A 23,931-nucleotide genomic window follows, 5' to 3' on the forward strand; every position below is an offset into this window, starting at 1 on the left:
TTCAACTTCCTTCTTCTTCTTCTCCTTCTCTTTTCTCTTCTCTTCCTCTTCCTCTTCTCTTCTTCTTCTCTTCTTCTCTTCCTCTCTTTCTTCCCCCCCCTCCCCTCCCTCTCCTCTCCTCTCCTCTCCTCTCCTCTCTCTCTCTCTCCTCTCTCTCTCTTTCTCTTTCTCTTCTCTTCTTCTTCTCTTCTCTTCTCTTCTCTTCTCTTCTCTTCTCTCTTCTCTCTCTCTTCTCTTCTCTCTCTCTCTCTTCTCTTTCTTCTCTTCTCTTCTCTTCTCTTCCTCTCTCTCTCTCTTCTCTTCTCTTCTCTTCTCTTCTTCCCTTCTCTTCCCTTCCCTTCCCTTCCCCTCCCCTCCCTTCCCCTCCCCTCCCCTCCCCTCCCCCTCCCCTCCCCTCTCCCTCTCCTCTCCTCTCCTCTCCTCTCCTCTCCTCTCCTCTCCTCCTCTCCTCTCCTCTCCTCTCCTCTCCTCTCCTCTCCTCTCCTCTCCTCTCCTCTCCTCATTTATACACCTTTTTAAAGAAGAAAGTGGTAGATGGATACAAACAAAATAAAACTGGGTGCATCCCTAGTGGCAGGGGATAAAAATGTGTAAGTGTACTCCCAAAGGAATCAAAGGGAATCAGCCTTTTCTCCTCAGAGGGCTTTACCTATCACCATTTTAGTTCTGGAATACATGTGAAGAGCGATGAGTATTTGGAGGCGGGTTAATGAGTATTTGGAGCACATGCGGTTGGAGCAATGAGTATTTGGAGGTGTGGTACCATTCCTCCACTGCTCCATGCTCTTCACACACAGCAATAAGCCGAAGCATATAAGACAGCAATTTCACATAAGCAATGGCTCATGAATCAGCCCGTACTGCACTAGACCTAACACCAGTTCCCACCAGACTCACGTGCTAAAGGGATGAGCAGTAGCATCAGGAGGGGCTATGATAAATTACTCTCTTCTCTTGGCTGGCAAGATGACAAAAACGGGGGGTCGGAGGGGTTCCTGTTTCTGCTGATCCCATGGTACTCCCTGCTGAGATCGGAACTCCAAGTCTCTAAGTGGCGTTCCAAGATTTAGGCATCGTCTTCCCTGCTCTTCACAGGAGTGGTGGTCAATGGGCAGATCGTTGGGGCCAAGAGGACAGAGAACAAGAAACTCAACACGTACTTTGGCAAAATCGGGTTTTACTTCAAGAAGAAAGGCCTGAAAGTGGAGATCACCACAGAAACGATCACGCTGAAAGATGGATCTTACAGCATCACACTGACCTGGGCCGACACGGGCCACATCATTCGGAAGCAGTGAGTTGCTGAGCCTTCCTAAGGAAACCATTGGCAGCGTCGGACTGACCCAGCTGTGGGTGGGATCCAGGTCACAGAGATCCTGCATATGGGCACGTGAATCATAGCTACATGTCTGAGCAATCATTATCACTGATGAAATCAGGCAGTAGGGCCAAAAGAGCGATTCTGTTGACCAGATATGAGTAAAAAGAGCTGAATTTGTCTCCCTACCGCTGACTGCTTCAGCTAAGAACAGGATTCAGTTGCCTCAGCAAAGCATCTCATGTTGTCTGGGATACCTCCAGGGTTCCAATGTCTGGAAGGGGCTGCAAGGATGCTGGGGAGGGACTCCTTATCAGGGACTGTAGTGATAGGACAAGGGGTGATGGGTTCAAACCAAAACAGGTGAAGTTCAGGTCAGATATAAGGAAGAAGTTCTTTACTGTGAGGGTGCTGAGGCGCTGGCACAGGGTGCCCAAGGCATTGGTGAATGCTCCATCCCTGGCAGTGTTCAAGGCCAGGTTGGACAGAGCCTTGGGTGCCATGGTTTAGTGGGAGGTGTTTCTGTCCATGGCAGGGGGTTGGAACTGGGTGATCTTAAGGCCCTTTCCAACCCAAACTATTCTATGACTCCATGGTACCTGACATGAAGAGAAACCTGAGTCAACATCCTACACCTTCACCTACAGATTGACAGCTGTTGGACACCCTACAGCACTAGACACGTATTTAGGCAATAGGATCACTTCCAAACTCTCCATTCACTGTAGCAAGAGCCTAAATTTGTGGGGCAAATTTGGGTTGACTGAACAGGGCATGAAGTGTCCTATCAGGCACTGTCCTGCCAGACCTGTGGGCACCATTCCCAAGGCTGTGGGGTTTGATGGACCCTCTGTCTTATCTGCCAACCCCAATCAGTTGTTTTGGATGCCCAAGAGCATCTCAAGGAGCCAGAGAGCTCAGGTGTGACTGAGCCCTTCCTTTGGTTCACCTTTCAGGCTGCTCATATCTGTGAAGAGAGAAAACAACGTCACCATCACGGTGGGTGAGGAGATGTCCTTCATGGTCCTGCTGCACCGTGTGTGGAAGCATCACCCTGTTAATGTTGACTTCCTGGGAATCTACATTCCCCCTGAGAACCAGTTCTCACCTAAAACCCACGGGCTCATAGGTAAGGGATGCAGGATGGGAGGTGGGAATGGTGGGGCACTAGGGAGGGAGTTTGGCAGCTCCTTGAGTGACTTCATTGGTGTCTGTCTCCTGATGGGGAAGGTGTGGAAAGGATTCAGATAGAAAATGGGAGAGAGTCCTACAGGAAGCCCCAAGGACGTTGTAGAACATCACAGACCAGGAGATAATTCCTCATCCCATACAGGGAGGGTGCTTTCAATGTCCTGCCCAGACTTGGTGACACTGTGACAGGGCTTTCCCAGCCTAAAAAGGCTGAAACAACCCCCTCAAACCTTCCTCCTGAGAAGCTTTACACACAAACATCTGGATCTGTCTTTTCCAGCAAGGGTATAAAACAAAAGCAAGGGCTCAGCTCACAGGGAAAATCAGCCCCTGAGCGCTGGAAGCCCAGTGCCCTGTGATCCATGTGGGATGCTTTGCCTGCTGTGGCTACTTTGGCTTCCCACAGCAGCTTACACAGGAGCCTCCAAGGCTGTGAGGTGCAGAGAGCTCTAAACCCCTCTTTGACCAGGTCAGTTTGCGTCTGAACCAGAAGTGTCCATCCACCACCAAACCCCTGGGCAACCTCCAGAGAAACCACAAGCCATCATGGAAGTGAAAGGCAACAAGCTCACTGTTACCAGGTAGGAATAATGTGCTTTATTGCTCTCCTAAATCTGACTTATTTTGAGGACATCAGTGACTGCAGGCTTGTTACACCTCAAGGATTTGGGGGAAAAATATCCCTGTTTTCCTTTTGCTGATAATCTGATTTTAGTGGTTGCCAAAACTTGGGATAAGTTGGGTTCTTGTGCATGAACTGTGTTGTTCTCATAGCTACCCAGCACCTGACCTTGGATAGGCCCTATAAAAGCACCTGAGACCCCAACAAAAGGCCCCATACCCACAGTTGTATGTATGTGTATGGGGTCTGTACACATACTGTATACAGAACTGTGAATCCATTGCGTTTTGTGGATGTTTCCACTTCCTGGTGGTGGAAGACACAGAGCTCACCCCTTTAGCAGAGCAATGCTGGATTACTGATGTCCAATTGTCTTCTTGTCGTGCAGTGACCTTCACTTTGGGTGTCCTCTTCCCCACAGGGGGCTGCAGAAGGACTACAGGACCGACCGCGTGGCTGGGACCGAGGTGCAGTGCTGGTTTGTGCACAACAGTGGGAAGGGGTTCATAGACGGCCACTACAGAGATTACCTGGTCCCCCACCTGTACAGCTTCCTGAAGAAACCCTGAGTGCTCCAACACGGAACCAGTTTGGTATAAACGTCCTTATCTGCTCCTTCATGCCCAAACGACTCTTCTGAACAGCAGCTCTCGAGCTGGATCAACAGAAGGGGACTTCACCACCTTTTGCTTTATAAATGATCAACGTTCCAAAGCCATGGAACTGCCTTTATCTGTTCAAAAACATAATAAAGCGACGTGCTGGGTTGTAGCAGGTATCTTGCTCTCGATGTGTCTGATTTAACAGGTTAATAGTCCATTAATATTCCATAAAAAAGGCAAGATATTTAGTAACACACGTTTCAGAGCAGACTTGTAACTGCGTTGCGATTACTGCAGTGTAACACACAGGACCCGATTTAGTACTTTAAAATACCTCTGCTTGTTCAAACTGCTGGGAGAACATAAGTACATACACTGCTGGACTGGGTAAAAAGGAGGATGTCATTAGGTGTAAAGGAAAATCAACAGAAAAGGAACATGGGCTCTGCAATGAGCATCAAGAGGAGTCTCCTGTCATTAAGAATGGGTTACCCAGTGGTGAGAAACATCCCCCGAACAAGAGCAGCCCTGTGGAGGACTTGGGGGTGTTGGTTGATGAGAAACTGAACATGAGAAGGCTTCAGCGTGCGTTTGAGCCCAGAACCCCCCCGTGCACTGGGCTGCACCCCCAGAGTGTGAGCAGCAGTCGAGGGAGGGGATCCTGCCCCTCTGCTGTGCCCTGGGGGGACCCCCCCCCGCAGCCCTGATCCAGCTCTGGGGCAGCAGCACAAGAGGGACGTGGAGCTGTTGGAGCGAGGCCAGAGGAGGCCATGGAGATGCTGCGAGGGCTGGAGCAGCTCTGCTCTGGAGCCAGGCTGAGAGAGCTGGGCTGGGGCAGCCTGGAGAAGAGAAGGCTCCTGAAGGGGAGACCTGAGAGCAGCTCCAGTGCCTAAAGGGGCTGCAGGAAAGCTGGAGAGGGGCTTGGGACAAGGGCCTGCAGGGACAGGACAAGGGGAATGGCTTTAACCTGCCAGAGGGGAGACTGAGATGAGCTCTTAGGCAGAAGCTCTTCCCTGTGAGGGTGCTGAGGCGCTGGCCCAGGGTGCCCAGAGAAGCTGTGGCTGCCCCATCCCTGGCAGTGTTCAAGGCCAGGTTGGACACAGGGGCTTGGAGCAACCTGCTCCAGTGGAAGGGGTCCCTGCCCATGACAGGGGTTGGAGCTGGGTGAGCTTTAAGGTCCCTTCCAACCCAAACTGTCCTGTAATTCTACATTGCAGAATTAATTACACAAGCCTGAGACAGCTTCCAGCCTGTTCCTTGTGAAAATTTCAGCGTTGCAGCAGTTCACACTCAGATACAACACTGGGAAAGCAGGAAACATTGAACTGCATAGAAATCACTGTCACTACTAAAAGCTTCCCTTGCAGCAGGATTAGCTCCCTCCCCCAGGATCCTCTTCCAGAAGTATTCAGTGATGAATGAGATCAATAGTGAAACAAATAAGTCTTCATGTGCCTAGAGCCAGAGTTAAAACTCTGAACAAGAACATTGGGCTGTTGCTTCTCAGCAGCCCTTACCTGGGAAAGGGACCCCAGTGATGTACTTGCCCTTCTGAACTTCAGTCTCCTGCGCTTACAAGTCAATGGCTGGTACAGGATCCTTCTTGCAGCCCCAGTGTCAGGAGTGAGAGGATCAACATAGCTGAAGTGTCTCTTCCAAGTAGCTCTCAGAAGCAAAAGCAACTTCCCTCTGAACCCTTTATGGCTTCTTTGAACTCATTCATTAGCTTCGGCCTCCACAACACCCTGCAGCAGTCGGTTCCTCAGTGTGGGGGGAGGAAAACCTGTCGGGTGTGGTTTGAAATCCCCAAATCAGGAATTCCACTGTCTGTTTCCTACTTGTATGTGACTACACGCAGTGAATAATCATCCTCTGCTCTTCTCCAATTTGTAACTTGTCTATTATATTCACTCTAACTTTTCAGGCTCCGGAATATGAAGTGCAATTCTTTCCAGTGAAGCAGAAGCTGTTCTGTCCTGTCCCTTACCCTCATTACACTCCTATGTACCTCTTCTCACTCAGTATCTGTTCGAGAAAGGGCAGGGCTGATGACATAATCCAGCTTGCACAGAGCCTGAATATACAGACAGATGTGTCTTTTGTCTCCAGCTCCCTCCCTTATAGCTCTCCATGCTGTGAATACTGCATTACGGCACGACTCCGCCATGCATTTACTTCCAGGAACCCTGGAAAGCAACCTGGTGCCCGGTGTGAGGCAGTTCCAGGCTACTCCAGATAGCAGCAGTTTCCCTAAACCTCTGCAGTGTTATCAGTTTTCCTGCAGGGGTCCCCTGGAAACCACAAACCTACCCGAGAGTGAAGCTCTGGGGGGAGGAAAGGGACAGACAGGGAACGTCCGACTTCTGCCTCTAGAGACCATGAACTTTTAATTCATAGAATCACAGCCTGGTTTGGGTTGGAAGGGACCTTAAAGCTCATCCAGTTCCACTTGAAAGTACTGTAACCTTTCCTATGGAGGCAGGCTGAGAGAGCTGGGCTGGGGCAGCCTGGACAAGAGAAGGCTCCTGAAGGGGAGACCTTAGAGCAGCTCCAGTGCCTAAAGGGGCTGCAGGAAACCTGGAGAGGGGCTTTGGACAAGGGCCTGTAGGGACAGGCCAAGGGGAATGGCTTTAACCTGCCAGAGGGGAGACTGAGATGAGCTCTTAGGCAGAAGCTCTTCCCTGTGAGGGTGCTGAGGCGCTGGCCCAGGGTGCCCAGAGAAGCTGTGGCTGCCCCATCCCTGGCAGTGTTCAAGGCCAGGTTGGACACAGGGGCTTGGAGCAAGCTGCTCCAGCGGAAGGTGTCCCTGCCCGTGGCAGGGGTTGGAACTGGGTGAGCTTTAAGGTCCCTTCCAACACAAACCATCCTGTGGTTCTACGACTCCTTCACAAACAAGGCAGTGGCCAGCCAGGCACTTCACTGTGCTCAACGGGCCCCTCAAAACACTGGTAAGAACCACACTGCCCTAGGAAAGGTTTACGTTTATTCCTGACCATGTTTAGAAATTAAACATTATACAAAATGTGACATTCTTAAAAAAATAAAAAAAGCCATTGTTACATCCTTTAGTGGGTGATGATACTCACGGAGCAGGGCAAGAGTGGAAGCGTGCCAAAGGAAAAGGCTCTGGAAAACCAAATCAGCAATCACCAATCTGCATCCACATACACCTTGGCTGGCACACAGAAACCCCACAAGCAGCACCCACACTTGAGTCCATATGAGGATAAACTGCACTTTAGTATTACTGGCAAACACAACAGAGAAGGGGTGACTTGCATTCTACCAACACCAATGTGTAACCAAAAACAAGCTGGTGTCAGCACTCAATAAACCAGACCAGGCCTACGACATCCAGGGGAATAATCACTATTCCCTTCCTGCTATTCACTTAATCCCTCCCCTTGTTCCTACAGCCAGAAGTTGGCTGCAAATTGAGGAGTGTGTGTTGTTAAAACTGGCCCAACGCATACTATGTGCCTTGAGCAGCTATTTGTAGGTAATTCTGCCTCTCTGCTGCCACACTTCAGTGAGTAAAATACTCCACTTACAGAATACTCCACTTACAGTCATCTGTTCTGTTTTACAGAAGGAAATTGAACCCAATATTATAACTTTGATAGAGAATCAGGTGAAATATTTCCACTGACCAGATTTCCACAAGCATTTTATGTAACAAATCCATAGTGGTCTTTAAATAAATCCAGTTTGTTTGTGGTTAATTTCTATATACATTATAAATACATACACTCACACACAGTTAAAACCCTGACATGGTAGAGTCTTGTGTCTGCTGCAAGATGCCAGAAAGATGGTTTTGGGAACCAAAATCTTCTGTGATCCACGATAAGCAACTCAGGCGAGTTTGGAGATGTCTTCATACAGGATGTCTTCAACCCGGCGTCCTTTTAAAGGGCCCTGAGAACAACAAAGTAGAAGAAATAGGATCAAAATAGACTTTTCTGTTTCACAGCTCTGTTCAAAAGCCATCTATAGCTCCATGATGGAGGCTGTACAGGGGATGTTTAGCAAAATGCATCCCAAAACGTGCAGGTTTGGGATTTGCTCACAACAAAGTATTTTCTGTTCCATTATTTTCAAGCTGACCATAGAATGTGACAGGACCTCAAACACTGTCCCAGGAATCACTTTCAGGCCACTGTTTGTGTTAGTTAAAGGCCTTGCAATTTTGGGGCAAATACAAGCAGCTGCTTGAGTTATTTCACTATGGATTTCTAAGTAGAAAAAGATGTAATTTTGATTACAAAAATCCTCGTCACCCTAAAGTCAGTATTTGCTGTTTCCAGGGTCAGTTTCGCTCATTTTTAATGCATAGACTCAAGAGTTCATGCAGGAAAGGGAAATCTTAACACCTATAGACATCAGAGCTAGAGAGAAACTACCCTTGCCTTCAAAGACAAACATTAGCATGGTCCTTAGCTCCAGCCAAAGTTCCTTCTGTGGCTTTGCACAGTCTCTTCTCAAGCAAATGCTCCAGATTCCAACAGCAGCTGAATTTCTGCTGAATAGGATCCGAACAAGGTCTCTCTACTACAAGCTCTGTGTATGAAACTTGCCTTTGAACCGATAACCTCTCTGCTGTATCAACCATAGAATCCTAGACTGGTTTGGGCTGGAAGGGACCTTAAAGCTCATCCAGTTCCAACCCCCTGCCATGGGCAGGGACACCTTCCACTAGAGCAGCTTGCTCCAAGCCCCATCCAACCTGGCCTTGAATTTAAAGAGTTTCAAGCTTAGCTTTGCAGAGAACAAAGCAGCAGCCACACAGGCATGATGCCAATGGGTAATTTTAGCCCAGAGAAAAGCGATACATAAAATAAACCCCAAACCCAGAAAACCCCAACCATAATTGTTAACCATGAACAAGAGTACAAATAAGCACATAAAGCCCTACGTTCAGTCTGGAAAAGGCAGAAGTCACCTCCTTGCATGTTTCACATTTTTCCCTTCCCACAAAACAGCTCAACAACAGTCCTGTTCAAAATAAACATAGAAAATATTCTGCCAGTCTCTTTTAAGTTCCAAACTTGTGAAATTCAGCATCCTGGCATCATTTTAAAGGCAAAGAGCAGAGCTTCAGTCTGCAATGGGGAATATGTGGCTATTTTCTTACTGGTTGGGAACAGGTTGGAGGTGACCACAGCATAAATCTCACCTGTAAGACAGGACTAATGATACCACAGTTCTTTGGGAAAGCTTTCCAAAGGTATAGATGCAAAGTGCTCTACACAAACAAGATCCTGCACAGTTTGATACTTACAGAGTCGATGACAATTGTAGCTGAAAACCTCTTTTCATTGATAGATTCCAAGATGCCTTCGTTTCCCCTGTAGCCACCATTTAAGACCATCACTTTCTTGCCTGAAATGAGAAACAGGAAAAAGAGTTGCACAACAGTGTGCACAACTTCTTTGGATAGAGCTGTGTTCAACTCTACTAATAGCTGAGGAAGAGATGGTTTCCCCCAGAAGCTCCAGCAAGCAGCACCCTAAGCTTTGTCTTAGAGCCTGCCCATTTCCAAAGCACACCTTGATTTACTGCTCCATCCTACACTGGGCAGAAGCCATTGAATCTACAGCAGACCCGTGTCCCATTCCTTATGCTAAGAGTTCACTGTTGCCTTTTTGCCTTCTGCTTCACTCAGGCAGCTCCCTCAGGGCATCAATCCTAGTGTAAGGGTGGGCAGAGCTCACCTACAGGTACCGCTATGCTAAAGAACACTCACTGACACCATCAACCAGCTCTTCACCAGCTGCACACATGCAGAATGCAGCAGGTCTGCTGAAGGATCTGTGAATCCCAAAATCCTATGTCCTGTTTCTCCATATACTGACAGTGTTCTGCTTACTGCTACCTTGACTGCTCCCTGAAATATTGCTCAGATGCTGTACACAAATGTTAGTGTGTACCAGCCAAAGAAATGCCAGTGAACCAAAGATGACATAAGCTTTGCCAAGCACCCACAGCTATTTGAGGCATGACTTTGGAGGGATGATACAGGGCGAATATTACAAAGGGCTCTGTAAGGCTCCCAGAGATGCTTCCTGGCAGCTGAAGAGAGATGCTTTCATCTCATCAAATGAGGGCATTCCTAAAACACTTCTGTCTTCTCAGAAAATAATCTAACTCTTAGAGATGGGACTGTGAAGACTCAAAGCAGAAGCCCTGTAATAATTCCCTAGAAAGTAACCGAGGATATGTGGTAAATGATCAAAGTAGCTTATGAAGTGTTGCACCAAGAGCCAGGTAACTCTTCACAGAATTACAGTTTGGGTTGGAAGGGACCTTTAAAGCTCCTCCAGTTCCAATCCTTGCCTGGTCTAGTGGACACCTTCCACTAGAGCAGCTTGCTCCAAGCCCCTGTGTCCAACCTGGCCTTGAACACTGCCAGGGATGGGGCAGCCACAGCTTCTCTGGGCACCCTGGGCCAGCGCCTCAGCACCCTCACAGGGAAGAGCTTCTGCCTAAGAGCTCATCTCAGTCTCCCCTCGGGCAGGTTAAAGCCATTCCCCTTGGCCTGTCCCTACAGGCCCTTGTCCAAAGCCCCTCTCCAGGTTTCCTGCAGCCCCTTTAGGCACTGGAGCTGCTCTAAGGTCTCCCCTTCAGGAGCCTTCTCTTGTCCAGGCTGACCCAGCCCAGCTCTCTCAGCCTGCCTCCATAGGAAAGGTTACAGTACTTTCAAGTGGATGAATTGCAGTTTGAAAGAATGGAAATAGAAGTCTTGCAGTGACATCTAAGCTGAAAACTGAACAAAACACTGTACCTGGTGCTGGTATGACAGTTTCTAGATGTGTCTGATCAAGCTTCAGCTTGTCTCCAGAATCAATCATCTTCACAACCGCTGTGTATTTGTCAATCACTTCCTGTTGTGAAAGGCAGCAGCAAATCAGAAAAAGAAGTCCCCAAACCAACAGATCTCTACATTTATGTTTCAATATTAACAAACTCAGGACCACGAGTCTGCACTTCAATGTTTTCACAAGCAGCAAGGACTTGTGAGCTGTCCTGAGGGCATCCAGCTTTCATGAATCACTGATTGGCCTCACTCTGAAATTAAGGCTACATTAAAAGGGCTTGGCTAGAACAGCAGTGAACTGTTCTAACTGACCACTATTTATGTACCTTCTTTTCTAAAGGTTTTGCCAACCTTAAGGTCAGCTCTCTTGTCTGCCCTCTCAAAGACAGGGAGTAAATTAGAGGCTTCTTTCCCCCTTTGGAGGCTAAACTGCCTGGAGACCACACAGTGACAACTACCTCTCAGTGAGGCAAAATGGCACTGAACATCTTTGTCCTTAGCACAAACCATGTTCCACTTGTCATATTCAGATATTCAGCTGTGATTTTGAGCTCTATACACTCTCATTCATTCAAAACACACCTGGGTGTTGTCTTTGGTTGTCTTGCCAGAGGCTGTTGAGCCCTGGACTACCTGGTACACCACCATTTCACTGGCAGTGGCTGAAAGAAAGCACTTCTGAACTACAGGGGCAAGGCTCAGCCTCCAGATTTTGTATGCAAATGAAATCTTGTTCAAAGGTAGCTTAAATGCCAGGGCAAACCTGGCTAGTCTCAGGCTAAAATGCAATTGCACTGCTCTTGGTCATATCACATTGGCAAAGAGACTGGGTGTGTTAATAGGGACAAACTATGAAGGACAAAACAGTGCTTGAGAAAGGATCATTGAGTAAATGACATTAAACCAATTCAGAGCTTCAGTCCCTGCCCATGTAGGTCCTGACAGAGTTAAGGCGATGTTTCAGCCCCTTTCAGTGTTGCCTTAAGGCTGAACAACTTGCACAATGAAACAAGACTTCAGATCAGAAACCAGAAAAGCCAAACCAATGCCACATGCTTCCATTTTACCTTAACAACTGCCTTCTTCCTGTGATACTTCTCTCCAAGCTTTTTTGTTACAATTTTTACAACAATTTCCTGGAAGATTTGAAAGGCAGAAAAACAAATCAATGCCAAAATACACAAAAAACTACACACTCTCAACTAATGGCACATTCAGGTCGCTCTGACCCCAACCACAGACTGCACAGCACAGGAAACAATGACAGTAAAGACTCTGCTTTCAGGAACAGATCTTTATCCTCAAATTATTGCCTCAAAGTAGCATCTCAAGACTTTTCTATTTTATAACTACAGTTACACCTTGAATTCAGGATATAACATGACAGTTACTGTAACAGTGGGTCAAGGGCAGGACTTCTTGATCTAGATATCCAGTCAATAAGTAGAAGCTGAGATGAGGTCTCTCAAAAGGCTGATGTGACTTCTACACCTCTGTGCAAGTCAACTCTTACGTAGAAAGAAGAGGGCTGTGAGTAATACCAGGATTTAAACATGATCTTTAGAGACTCACAGTACCAGCTCTTTAATTAGAATGCCACTCCATCTGAGATCAGGCATCCGATGCTTCAGACTGCAGATCATGCTCAACCAGAAGAGATACTGTAATATTTCACATTTGGCAGCTTGGAAAATAAGAGTTAATTCAGTTTGGAAGCCACCTTTGGATCTTTGCACAAATCAAGAGGTTTTAGAGATGCAGAAGTGGTTCTATTTGGTACAATAATAATTTTAAGACACTTACAGGCTGTAACCAGTAGTCTCTCCGAGCTGTTCTTTTCTTCTCCTCTTCAAGCTACAGAACAACAAATAATCACCATTTACTTTCACTGCAGCTTTCCCATGCTTTGAAAAGCTGAACCAATTCTCCAGGCCCACATCAAGTGGGGAATAAAAAAACCCCAACAAACTAAATAAGGGTAAGTCAGAAGTCAGCGTGTGCTTGCTGCATAAAAATCAACCTGATGAGATCCAGGAATCCATGATAAAATGATGGAGATTTAAATTTGGGGTTTGTCAAGTGTTTCTAGATATTTTCTTCCAAAATCTGTATTCCTTTACTTCCAACATCTCAGTCATCTGGGGAACAGGCACAGATGAGCAGCAGAAAGCAGTTTTAGTGGGGAAGTGATAAGTGCCTGATAAGATACAACAGTCTGAATTCCTCCTGAACTGAAGGTCTGAGGGCACTTCAAAGGTACAGTGGACATTGCCATAGGCACAGGGTTACAAAGACACAGATCCTGCACGATTATTACCTCCATAATCTCATCCAGTGCAGATTTCTTCTTTTTCTCTTTGGACTGACCAGAGCTATGAGCTGATTCTTTCCTTTTAACTGCCCCTTCCACCATCTTCAGTGCATTCGGTCCAAGGCCACTGCTGGAAGAGTAAGATGGTGTTTTCACATTGCTTCCTCTACCAAGATGCATCTGAAGAATTGGTTGTGCAAAAAGGCCTGCTGATCTATTTAACTTCAGCTGTGCAAGTCACCTTCCAGACCCTGCTCGCCTCCTTCTCTAGGACTGCATTTGACAGCTAGAAATTTATCTCCTTGAGATGTACGCTCTGTGTCCACTGACGTCTGCTGCTAGCAGTCCAGCAGAATGAAAACCTAATGATCCACTGGTGCAAAAGTTGGTCGGGAACTTGAGCTCACTGGAGAAGGCAAAATCAGATCTGCAAATAAGGTTTTCAAATTTGAAAGGATAAACTTGCGGCTTTGGAAAAGCCACCTGGACAAAGCAACTCTCAAACAAGGTAGACATCTAGAACTCCTTGCAGACAGATACTTAACCTATCCAGCAACGGGACAGAACACATGGGAACCTGGAGAAAAGGACTCCACACCCAGCAAATAAACACCACCTTCACATCACGTTCAATAGGCAAACAGCCTGTAAGTTATGAAAGAGCCATCAGCACGGAAAGGTCCTTATCAGGGATCAGGGAACATCTGGGTGAAGTGAGAACTGCCTGAAGGCAGCCTGAGTTGAGCTATTTTTATAAAAGACATTTGAATGCAGTTAAAAAAATGTAGGTGTTCTCCCATCAAGAAAGATGGAAGCTGCTCAGTTTGACAGGAAGGTAATAGTTTATATGGCCTTACAACAAAGACATGTTCTGCTTGTGGTGAGGACACTGGATGTGTTAGCAAAAGGAAGACATGTAATGGGAATAAAGATACAGAAATGGCAGCAGAAGCAAGACAGAGGGAAAAACTGTATTTCAGCGGAAGTCTGGATAATCTCCACAAAAGAGTTCTAAAAGAAATAGCACATTAAATCAAAACTCCAATAGCAAGTACTTAAAATAACATCTCATCAAGGGTGACATATAATTAAAACACAACTGCTGTGCCTGTATTTAAGAAGCAAATGCATCTTATTGTGAGGTTACTAAGGGAGATTCTTGGGTGTTAAAACTAAACCAAATCTTATTTAATATATTCATTAAGGACCTTGGGACAAAGAGGGTGAGACCACCAACACTCTTGGGATGTGTTACTGATATGGAGGACACAAAAAAAGACCTGGACACCAGAAGGGACTGGTTTATCTTGAAAAGCACATTTTAAAACCCACAAAATCCAACAGCACATTATGCAAGCTCATATGCTTTGGAAAAGTTTACTCTGATTCCCTCCTATCTACTGGGAGCTGTTTAAGAGCAAAAAAGGCAGCAAGCGGTCTGGCTACCATCACAGATGACAGCTACCAGTGTGGACCAGTCATAAAAGAGTAAAGTGCAATCCCAGGAAGCATCAAGACAGACAAGCATTAGTGTCTTGTATAAGACATTTCATTTGCAGCATACAGGAATTCAACCAGCTCCCCTGTTCAAGATTAGCTGAAACTGGAACAAGGACAAGGGATGTTCAGTGGATCAAGGGAATGGGGAGGTAAGGGCAGCACCATCCAGGCCTCTTTATACTTTATATACTTTATTACTTTATATATTTTTACTCTTTATACTTAGCACACTGAAGGCCCAGAGGCTAAAACTGTTCCCAAATGTGTTCCCAAACATGAGAAAGCACATGAAGGGAGAAAAAGAACCATTTATGTTAAAAACCCCATACCAACATGAGAGCAACTGCTAGAAACTGGCCAGACCACACACGTCTACCTGGGAAATTACAGGCAAGGTCCTAACCATTAAAGCAAACACATGTTGAAGGATCTTCCCCTGGGATTATACAGGTAGGGAGACCCTAACTGCATACAGTGGAGCGTGATCAGTGTATGGACAGGACTGTACACTGGTACACTTGCAGTACTGCAGACAGGAATCTGTGACCTTGATAGTAGCTTTTTGCTCATTCCTTAACTAGGAATCTCACTCTTACTTGTCCACTGAGTTAAGTAGGGATTTGAGGATATAAATTCTTGAGGGGAAAAAAAGTAAGCCCAGGACTCCCAGTTTGCTCAAGGGCAGTCAGCATTGGAAGCTGTGCCCACAGCAGCATTGGTGACTTCTATCTTCATGTCAGCCACACGGATAGTTATGGGGAGGCACCTGCACTCTCAATCCTCTTCTCAGCAAGGCTCCAACTTCACTTCTGTACCCAACTACCAGTATGCCCATGCCCTCAAAACTCTCCCATCCACTACCTACCATCTCCTGGTCCTATTTCTGCACCCGGCCCAAAAAATACAAGTGCCAGGTTTCTGTAGCTTGTGCTGGGAGCTGGGAAGCCAGGAACTCCTGCTGCACACTGTGCTGGGGTACTGGCCACCAGGTTGCACTCAACTGATCCTCAGTAACAGCCAACAGCTGCAGAACACACCTTTACAATGACACTGGGAAGCAGTTTCCATACACGACTCTGAAGTGATGCCTGTATCACCAATGACACACTGTCCAGTCACTTTACTAAAGTCCATATCCTGATTTTGCTTCCACATTACCATTATGAAGTTTACAGTCAAGTATCTCTCATATGCTATGAAAAAATTAAGACTACTTGATATACAATTTCACATTCAGCCAAATTTTAGCAAGCACCTTAAGTATTCCTCACCAAAACTATTCAAGTGAGTGTCTGACTTAAGTTTCAGACTCATCTTAAGCACAAATCAATGCTTAGGGATAATTTATAAGTTTTCCTCAAAGTCTGAAATCTGTACCTATTATTGCAAAGAACTACTTTATTGTCTCATTTTCTCCGTGGCATATCTCCCATCAGATGCCTTATCTAAGAGCTGAGCTTGTGGGGAGAGGAAAGCTTTCTTTTTACCTGCAATATATTTAATTGCAGTATTGCCTCACATGAAAAGATGTACTACTCATTAAACGGCTTCACAGACTGCTCTAAGTCAGTATTGTTTGTATTATTGATCCCTTTTGTCCTGCATTGTTTGTGGTTATATGAAGGCAATTAAATTCATGAGCTGTAGAAAGATTTACATCAGGTAGATTCAGCTTCTTAAGTGATGATCAGAGAGTATTGCCTCCAATTAGACAAGGCAATCAACCCTCTTAGGAACCAAAATTAACAAGTCCTGAATACCCATTCACGGAGGGCAGCTGGGACTAGATGGCTTCAAGTGCTTTGACTGGATCCCTTATCCACCCTTTCACATAACAGTGTTTTCCATAACTACCTCTTACTTTACAGGCATCTGCCATGAACCACAGTGAATTCAAGAAAGCTCCTCATAGCACACGTTTAAGATACACCCACTTACCCATTTTAAATACAAAAGAAACCATGAAGTCACCTTGCACCCCTCCTGAATAACATGACAGGATGAGAGACTAAACTCCAACTATTTCAGGACAAGATACCCCTTCCTGCACATACAAATATCATTGTCACGTAAGTGCTTTGCAACAAAGGGTTGCCCTTAAATACTTTTCTCACCTTGTTTTAGAAGATGCAGCTATTGAAGTACTTGCTCCTTTGTTTAAATTAAATGCAACTACAAAATAAAAAGAAATTACTCTATTTCTATCTTTAAAAATAACTGCATTGAAGGATGTTACAGTTATAAAAATCTGCAAGTGGAAAAGATGAGCAATTTGAAAACATTTACCCATTTTGGTTCAGCTTTTAAAATAAATTACTTTACACTTTAGAAGAAAGAATACTCTGTATTTCCGTATTCCAGTGCTCTTTAGAACAGATCTCAAACTACTTTATGAGCAGGCTTCAGCGCTCATCTTGTTTTAATCACAAGATCAGCTTCAGTAGCTTCTAGAAAATGACATATCTCAAAACCTGCTTACCTTTTTCTTCTTCATTTTCTCTGTTCAGTTCAGTATAGACTGGCTTCTCCTGCCAAAATAAACCACAAAACACATTTCAAGAGTCAAGCAGAAAGCTGAGCCAGGGTATCATTTAGTGGTGATCACTGATTAGCTCAGTTTTACATACTGTGAGATTATGACAAGTGTAATATTCAACCTGTCTTGATTCATAGGAGATTATAAAATGGAACATTATCTCATTACAGGCTCCTGTGCAAACTTCTCTGATTAACACTCTCTGCAGAGACACTGTCTAAGCTTGCTGGATTCCAGCATGAGTGGCCTTACTGCAGCAGCTTGCCCCATTGAAATCAGCATGATCAGAATGGTTTCTGGACAGACTGAGAACTCCAAGGAAATTCTGGAATCTTTCCCAATTTTTAGCACCGAAGGCTCAGACTATTTCAATTTCAATTAGTTTGAAATTAAGAAAAAGATAATTGTTTATAACAGCATTCAAATGTACCTATCAATAGTCAGGATCAAATGGGAGGTTCCAGTTCCAGGCAATAACTTGTATGGAAGTCGTGGAATGACACCCAATAGATCCCAAATACCACATCAGCACTATTGAAGGGAAACTTTTTACTATGTGGATTTGATTATTCCATATCCCCCCGGTTACTTCTCTCAGCCTCCCCACTCTACAGGGTACTTGTTATTTGCAGCCCTAAAAGCTGTGAAATACCATAAATGAATACATATCACACTGGTTACTGTATTGTTTACTCTCCCTTCTTAAATTCAAGAGTGATTTTTAAATCCCTAATCACTGGAAGAGCAGTAGTTATTATTCCTTTAATACTAAAGCAAGCCAAGTCCAAAGTAACTCCAAGTTTTCCTCCACAGCAGGTTATAATCCAAGATTACTGTATAGCAGAAAATTCAGAACGTAACTGAATGGATGTGCTGATTCAAGTATGGAAGAAGATGGTCTAAATCAAAGTCCGAAATGGCCAGGATCAGACACTAGGGCCACAGGATAGAATTTTAACAGACTGCAAAATCACAGCAAATCTAAAAGGAGCTGAAACGTCTGCTTCCTTTTATTTCTGAAACTGATTCCAGAGGACCTTGCTGTTCATCAGCTGTAAAAACCACCAGCAAGTTGGTTAGTCAAAGGAATACACTAAGGTGCAATTTCAACAGAAACAAGTTAGTTGAGGCTGCTATCAGAAGCATCTGGGAGAAAACTATTCCTTGTGGCTTAGGAAAGAACAGCAATGCATACAAATATGCCCACTGCTCCTCATCTTGAACTGGTGATGAGTTTGTAACCTAAAGCTTACTCATCACCTTCTAACCAACTGCAAAGGAAATACGAATGCCAGGATCCCAGGAGCATAAATCACCATTAAATTAACCAAGAGCAGTTTTGAGCTGAAGGCTGACACACATGCAATTTTACTCACCAGTTCTTTCCCCTCCAAACCTCTTCTAACTTGCTGTTCAATGAATTTTGCAGTTTTTTCTTCATCATCAAGGTCCTGTTTCTTCTTCCTCTCTTGCTCTTGTTGCCTGCGGATAGTCTCTGGGTCCCTATCAATATACTGGATATACCAGCCTTTTGGGGTCTCATCCACCTTGCAAAGACCTAAAAGTCAATATAAGATAAAGTAAGATTAATACTAACAAAAGCACGTAAGAGACAAAGAAAGAATCAAGATCATTTTCACAGCTGACATTCATTAGAACAATGCAGATACTTCACCAGAGACAATGCACCCCTTTTTGACCTGATGAAACTGACTGATAGGTCACACCAAAGGGTGGTGGTGAACAGCTCCTTTACAAACCGGTGACCTGCCACTACTGGGGTCCCCCATGGATCAATGTCTTCATAAATGACCTGGATGATGGGACCAAATGAACCCTGATGAAGTTTGCAGATGGTACCAAACTGAATGCAGAAGTGGACACTTTGGAAGGGAGATCCACCCACTGTAGCAAGACCTTGGTAGGCTGAAAGAATGCTCTAACAAGAACTTTATGAAGTTCAACAGGACAGATGTAAGGTCTCGCACCTGGGAAAACACTATCCAGGGAGTGCAGCACAGGCTGGAATCTGCCCAGCTGAAGAGCAGCTCTGTGGAAAGGAACCTGGGGGTCCTGGTGGACACAAGCTCAACATGAGTGAACAGTCTGCTGTTGTGGCAAAGAAAGCCAGCAGGATGCTGTGAGCATCAAGAAGGGCATCACCAGCAGAGATAAAGATGTCATTGTCCCACTCTACTTAGTGCCTATCAGGCCACGCCTGGAATACTGTGTGCAGTTTTGTTCCCCACTGCGCAAAAAAGCTGTAACCAGGCTGGAGAGGCTTCAGAAAAGGGCCAAAAAGATGATGCAATAATCTCCCCAGGGAAGAAGTGTACTCCCCAACACTGGACACTTTAAAGATTCAGCTGGACACGGTGCTGGGACATCTAGTCTAGGTCATGCTTTGCATAGAAAGGTTGGACCAGATGATCCTTGAGGGCCCTTCCAGCCTGGGATTCCAGCCCCTCAGCTAGCCAGTTCTATTTGGAAATAGGCCAGAGCACGTAATAAAGTGGATGGAGTGTTTTCCAATACCTCCTCATTGAAGAAAATGTTTCCTTCCCACTGTTTTAACAAAGAAGAAAACAGAAATCTACCATATATAAACAATACCCACTAATACCATCATACTAAAGGAAACATTACTATGCTTCGCTATTGTTACTACCTCTGTCTTGAGTGACTTTCCAAACACTGTATGACTTATGAATGTATCCTGTAGGACACAGGCAATCAGTGCCAAAGTAAACTTGCTGTCATACCACAGTGCCATTCCTCCCACTGAATACAAAACTGCAGATCTCAAGCTTTAACCCTTTCATTAAGGCAGGAATGAAAACGACTGTTGTTTCTCTTCACCTTAAACATGGAAGGATTCTGTAAGTCTTAAGAAATGTTCTATGGTAGTTGTTAATTTTAAATGGCAACTGTTGGAAGTTGATTTAGAATAGAGCAATACCCTCCAGTAAATATAGACAACAGATGAAATGAGGAAAGGTTCAAGACTGATGCATTTATCACAGACTTCTGGCATTTTACATAAGCAAATTCTTAATGGTTAGCACATAAATATGTTTGGATATCTGCATATATATATATATATGCGCATATATACAGGAAAGGAGAGGAAGAAAGGAAAAGGAAATAGAAAAATTAACCTAAACATTTACTGATCAATTATCAGCAAGTTGCTCACTCCCCAAGTAAGCAACTGCACTTACCTTCCCTCCCCAACCACTTAGTGAAATCAGTCAGAGTCTCCCACTGTGTGGCATTCATGTGAATGTGTTCTCTATGGCTGATATATTCATTGTACACAATATTATTGTGGACTCTCTTTGTTCCTGAAATACAGAATTATTGTTATTATTGTTGCTGTGGTGGTTGTTATTAAATCTAAATGTGGGATTTAGGATAAAGCAATAAAGCAACCAGAACTCTTGCACTGAACCAATAAAAGACATTAGAAAAAGATCAAGTAAGCAAACACGACAATATTTACCAAATCTCCTCCTGAGCAGCTCTAGGAAATCATTTCGGAATTCCCTTTAGGGATAAAAAGAAAGTATTTTAGTAAAAGTTTAACAATTACAAAGCATTTTTCTATTGTCATTCCCAAATAAAGATCTGCAGTATAAACAAGAGCATTCTTTTGAACTGAGCATGATGAAGCTCAGCCACTCACTTCTCTTTTTCAGCAAAACAGCATTAAATGCAGTGCGTCTGCACAAAGAAACACAATGTGGTACGTGCACATACAAGTTAAATCTTCAAAAGGGTAACAACCTTTCAAAGGGATAAAATGGAAAGAAGGAAATCTAAACACTTCCCACTAATTGCTGGTGTTTCATTACCAGTTCTCTCCCCAGGCTGACTGACACAAAACACAAAGGGCAGCAGTGGCAGATGGGGCAGGTTGATCACTCATCCTGCTGCTCATTCAAGGGCTTGAGAATAAAGCCTCACTTCAGACTCATGCTGAAGACAGCTCCAGTCAACTCAGCTGTGCTGTTGGCCATGCGGACAAAGGACTGGAGGAAACTGGGATGTCAGTCACACTACTCACTTGTTATCTCTCTGTAATGGCTCTTTCAGCTCTTTGTAACTCATGTGGGGGCAGTCACCTTGCTGGGACAGAAGGGTGACATCAATATAAAGTGTCTTCAGTGGGACGTGCCTGGGCCTTAGCAGTGTGGCTGTGCAGATCTGATACAGGAATGAAGATCTGGGTAAGGATATACAGCAGACTTACTCAGAAAAGTAATCCATGAACTGCTGAGGATTTTCAGAAGCCAGCAGCAATTGCCTCTGGTGGGACTCAGACATGCAGTGACATTTGAAGCCATTCTAGAAAATAAAAGTAAAGACTTTGCCTGTTTTTGTCTAGATTTGCAATACTCACACACAATATTCAAAACAAAACTTTGCAAGTGAAATTGCTTGGAGGCTACACACAGAAAAGAGCCTGCGATGGGGTGGGTGTTCCTCCCAGCCAGGCAAGCCAGAACCAAAACTCCTCCCAAGGCCAAGAGACTCCAGACAAGAATGACAGAAGTTATGAGACAGGACATTCCAGCAGTTCCCCTCATCCCTTGTGGAATGAGATAGACCACTGCACCTTCGAGGTCCACCTGGGACCCATCCAGGCACTTGTGCAAGAGCACTTTATATGTTTGTTGGCTCCCTACCTGACCAACACTACCACCAAATGTGCGTAAGTAGGGGATGATGTCCTAGGACCACTCAAGGGACTGTGGTAGTCTGATCACCTCTGGCACAGGGTTGAAGTCATCAGAGCTCACCAAAACCCACCCAGACACAGGACTTTGGCTGCATCCTTTTTTTTGTCTGATTTAACGTTCTTTCATTACAATATGATTAAATCTACAGCAAATTTCATTCCATGGGAGCCCTGCCCCATCTGACAAAAAGATCTGGACATAGAACAGTGAAGCTTTTTTGCTCATAGTCACTGGGAAGAGAATAGAATCCGAGGTTCTTCAGTGAAAAGAAGAGGGGGCAAAACCAGCTGGAGAACAATACAACTGAATTATCCACAAGATGTTTTATTTCTCTAAGTCCCATTACAGGGGCTATTCACTAAAAGCACAGTGACCTAAAGTGGACGTACTTTTGGAGCACAACTCTGATGGAAATCAGGAAGGACACTCACAATCCACAGGCATCTGGGTCCAAGTGAACAGACAAGTAAAAACATGAGGGGGAAGCTTCAGAGAAAAAGCAACTCTTTACAACAGGAGAAAGAGAGAAGAGGGAAAAGAGAAAGAGGGAAGAAACTGAATGGAGTCATCTGTACAAAAGAGACATGGACCTGTTGGCATGGGTCCAAAGGAGCTGAGTAGAGAGCTGGAGCAGTTCTGCTCTATAGGCAGGCTGAGACCTGGGCTTGCTCAGCCTGGAGAAGAGAAGGCTCAGGGAGACATTATTGTGGCCTTTCAGTACTTAAAGAGGCCAAGAAGAATGATGGAAAGGGGCTTTTTATAAGAGTGAGCAGTGACAGGACTCGGGGGAATAACTGAAAAAAACTTTTGCTGCACGCAAAGAGCTGTGGTCAATGGCTCGATGTCCGGCTGGAGACCGGTAACGAGTGGTGTCCCTCAGGGATCGGTGTTGGGACCGGTCTTGTTCAACATCTTTGTCGGTGACATGGACAGGAGGATTGAGTGCGCCCTCAGCAAGTTTGCCGATGACACCAAGCTGTGTGGTTCGGTTGATACGCCGGAGGGAAGGGATGCCATCCAGAGGGACCTCGACACGCTTGTGAGGTGGGCTGATGCCAACCTTATGAAGTTTAACCATGCCAAGTGCAAGGTCCTACACCTGGGTCGGAGCAATCCCAGGCACAGCTGCAGGTTGGGCAGAGAAGAGATTCAGAGCAGCCCTGCAGAGAAGGACTTGGGGGTGTTGGTCGATGAGAAAATGAACATGAGCCGGCTGCAGTGTGCGCTCGCAGCCCAGAAAGCAACCGCATCCTGGGCTGCATCAAGAGGAGCATGACCTTAACTCTTAATCTCATCAACCTCTCAACGTGTGTACGATGGAATCAGCCCTCCAAGGAGTTTGGGGCCACCCTGTGCTTCCCCTCAACCCTGAGCTGATCAATCTGCAGGGGATTCAATGTCCCTAAAGATGGATCAGGGCCAACACACTTTCTCCAAAGTGGATGAGGGTTTCCCCAACGGTGTATTTGGGATCCAACAGGCTCAATCCACCCACAACCCGCAATCAGAAACCCTCCAGCTTCCACCAATCTGCCCCCAGGGGGACCATGGTCCATACAAGAGGCACTGGGGACCCTCAAAAGAGAATAAGGACCCTCTCCAGTGCTCTCCTAAACAGAGTCAGGCCTCCCCATGTTCCAACAGTGAAACCAGGATACTCTCTACAAGTCTTACACCACACAGATGGAATAAGAGCCCCCGCAAGGCAACTGGGGACACTTGCACGAGGAACCTGAGCCAGCCTGTATCCCCCTGGCGAGGGAACTGGGAAACACACAAGAAGGCCATGAGCTCCCATACCCCCTAAGAGAATCGCAGCCCCTACAGAAGGACTAAGGACCCTTACAAGAGCGATCACAGCCCTCCCGTCCTCCTCAATAGCACTAGGGACACTTACGTGGCAGCTGGGAGCTCCCACAAGGGGTCTGAGAACCCCAGCCGAAGAGATCCGACCCGCTGTTCATCTGCAGGACAACCACTCCCCACAAAGATCCCCTACAAGTGGGTCAGAGCCCCCCATTCGCCCTCGCAGAGAGCCGCCAGTCCCCCGTGAAGAACCGGGGCCCACTGCTCTCCCCCCCCACAGGCCTAGCTACCACCACCACCACCACCGGAGCGGGCTCACCTCATCGCGGCACTGCTTCTGGCACATCTGGCAGTACCAGCGCAGCTTCTGCAGCCCCTTGGACTTGATGCGGTTGGCGATGGCCTTGGGGCTGAGGAAATCCGACTTCCCCATGGCGGCAAACCGACACAACCCCTCAGGGAGCGCCGACCCGGTACCGACCCCGC

At 45.7% G+C, this 23,931-nt stretch overlaps 2 protein-coding genes across 8 annotated transcripts in view; one reads left to right on the plus strand and one right to left on the minus strand.

Moving 5' to 3' along the window:
* Positions 1 to 3,720, plus strand: part of ITIH2 (inter-alpha-trypsin inhibitor heavy chain 2) — a gene marked incomplete at its 5' end in the record, with an annotated part of 32,438 nt that extends 28,718 nt beyond the window's left edge. The window contains 4 exons of the mRNA XM_080633624.1: positions 1,096 to 1,294; positions 2,275 to 2,447; positions 2,979 to 3,090; positions 3,553 to 3,720. Of these exons, the coding sequence (XP_080489750.1) occupies positions 1,096 to 1,294; positions 2,275 to 2,447; positions 2,979 to 3,090; positions 3,553 to 3,700 (632 nt within the window). The 3' untranslated portion in view covers positions 3,701 to 3,720. The remainder of the gene's footprint in view (positions 1 to 1,095; positions 1,295 to 2,274; positions 2,448 to 2,978; positions 3,091 to 3,552) is intronic.
* Positions 3,721 to 3,735: 15 nt separating this feature from the next.
* On the minus strand, positions 3,736 to 23,924 carry KIN (Kin17 DNA and RNA binding protein). 7 transcript variants are annotated; one of them, XR_013958402.1, is made up of 15 exons: positions 23,765 to 23,924; positions 21,150 to 21,244; positions 20,400 to 20,443; positions 20,119 to 20,241; positions 18,274 to 18,455; positions 16,841 to 16,889; positions 16,476 to 16,533; positions 12,868 to 12,991; positions 12,354 to 12,404; positions 11,618 to 11,686; positions 10,518 to 10,617; positions 9,015 to 9,115; positions 7,482 to 7,651; positions 6,820 to 6,859; positions 5,493 to 5,516 (listed from the first exon to the last, which is right to left on the minus strand). XR_013958402.1 is itself a non-coding variant. In XM_080633632.1 (13 exons), the coding sequence occupies exons 1-13, from the start codon at positions 23,876 to 23,878 to the stop codon at positions 7,589 to 7,591; spliced, it is 1,170 nt and encodes a 389-aa protein (XP_080489758.1). In that variant the 5' UTR covers positions 23,879 to 23,924; the 3' UTR covers positions 7,384 to 7,588. The 7 variants fall into 7 exon arrangements, 2 of the variants coding, with proteins under 2 accessions (XP_080489758.1, XP_080489757.1); XR_013958401.1 differs by lacking the exons at positions 5,493 to 5,516; positions 6,820 to 6,859 and adding an exon at positions 3,736 to 3,864; XR_013958403.1 differs by lacking the exon at positions 5,493 to 5,516 and having other exon boundaries at positions 6,512 to 6,859; positions 7,488 to 7,651.
* Between the last annotated feature and the right edge of the window lie 7 nt (positions 23,925 to 23,931).

This window comes from Psittacula echo, assembly GCF_963264785.1.
Source record: "Psittacula echo genome assembly, chromosome: 1".
Lineage (NCBI taxonomy): Eukaryota > Metazoa > Chordata > Aves > Psittaciformes > Psittacidae > Psittacula > Psittacula echo.

What these genes read in the sequence shown, in the direction of transcription:
- KIN (XM_080633631.1), bottom strand. Translation starts at nt 23,878, where the DNA reads ATGGGGAAGTCGGATTTCCTCAGCCCCAAGGCCATCGCCAACCGCATC. An exon ending in GCTGCTCAGGAGGAGATTTG is followed by an intron (nt 20,242 to 20,399) that starts GTAAATATTGTC and finishes TCTGTATTTCAG; the next exon opens with GAACAAAGAGAGTCCACAAT. An exon ending in AACTGTCATACCAGCACCAG is followed by an intron (nt 9,116 to 10,517) that starts GTACAGTGTTTT and finishes TTCTCATTTCAG; the next exon opens with GCAAGAAAGTGATGGTCTTA.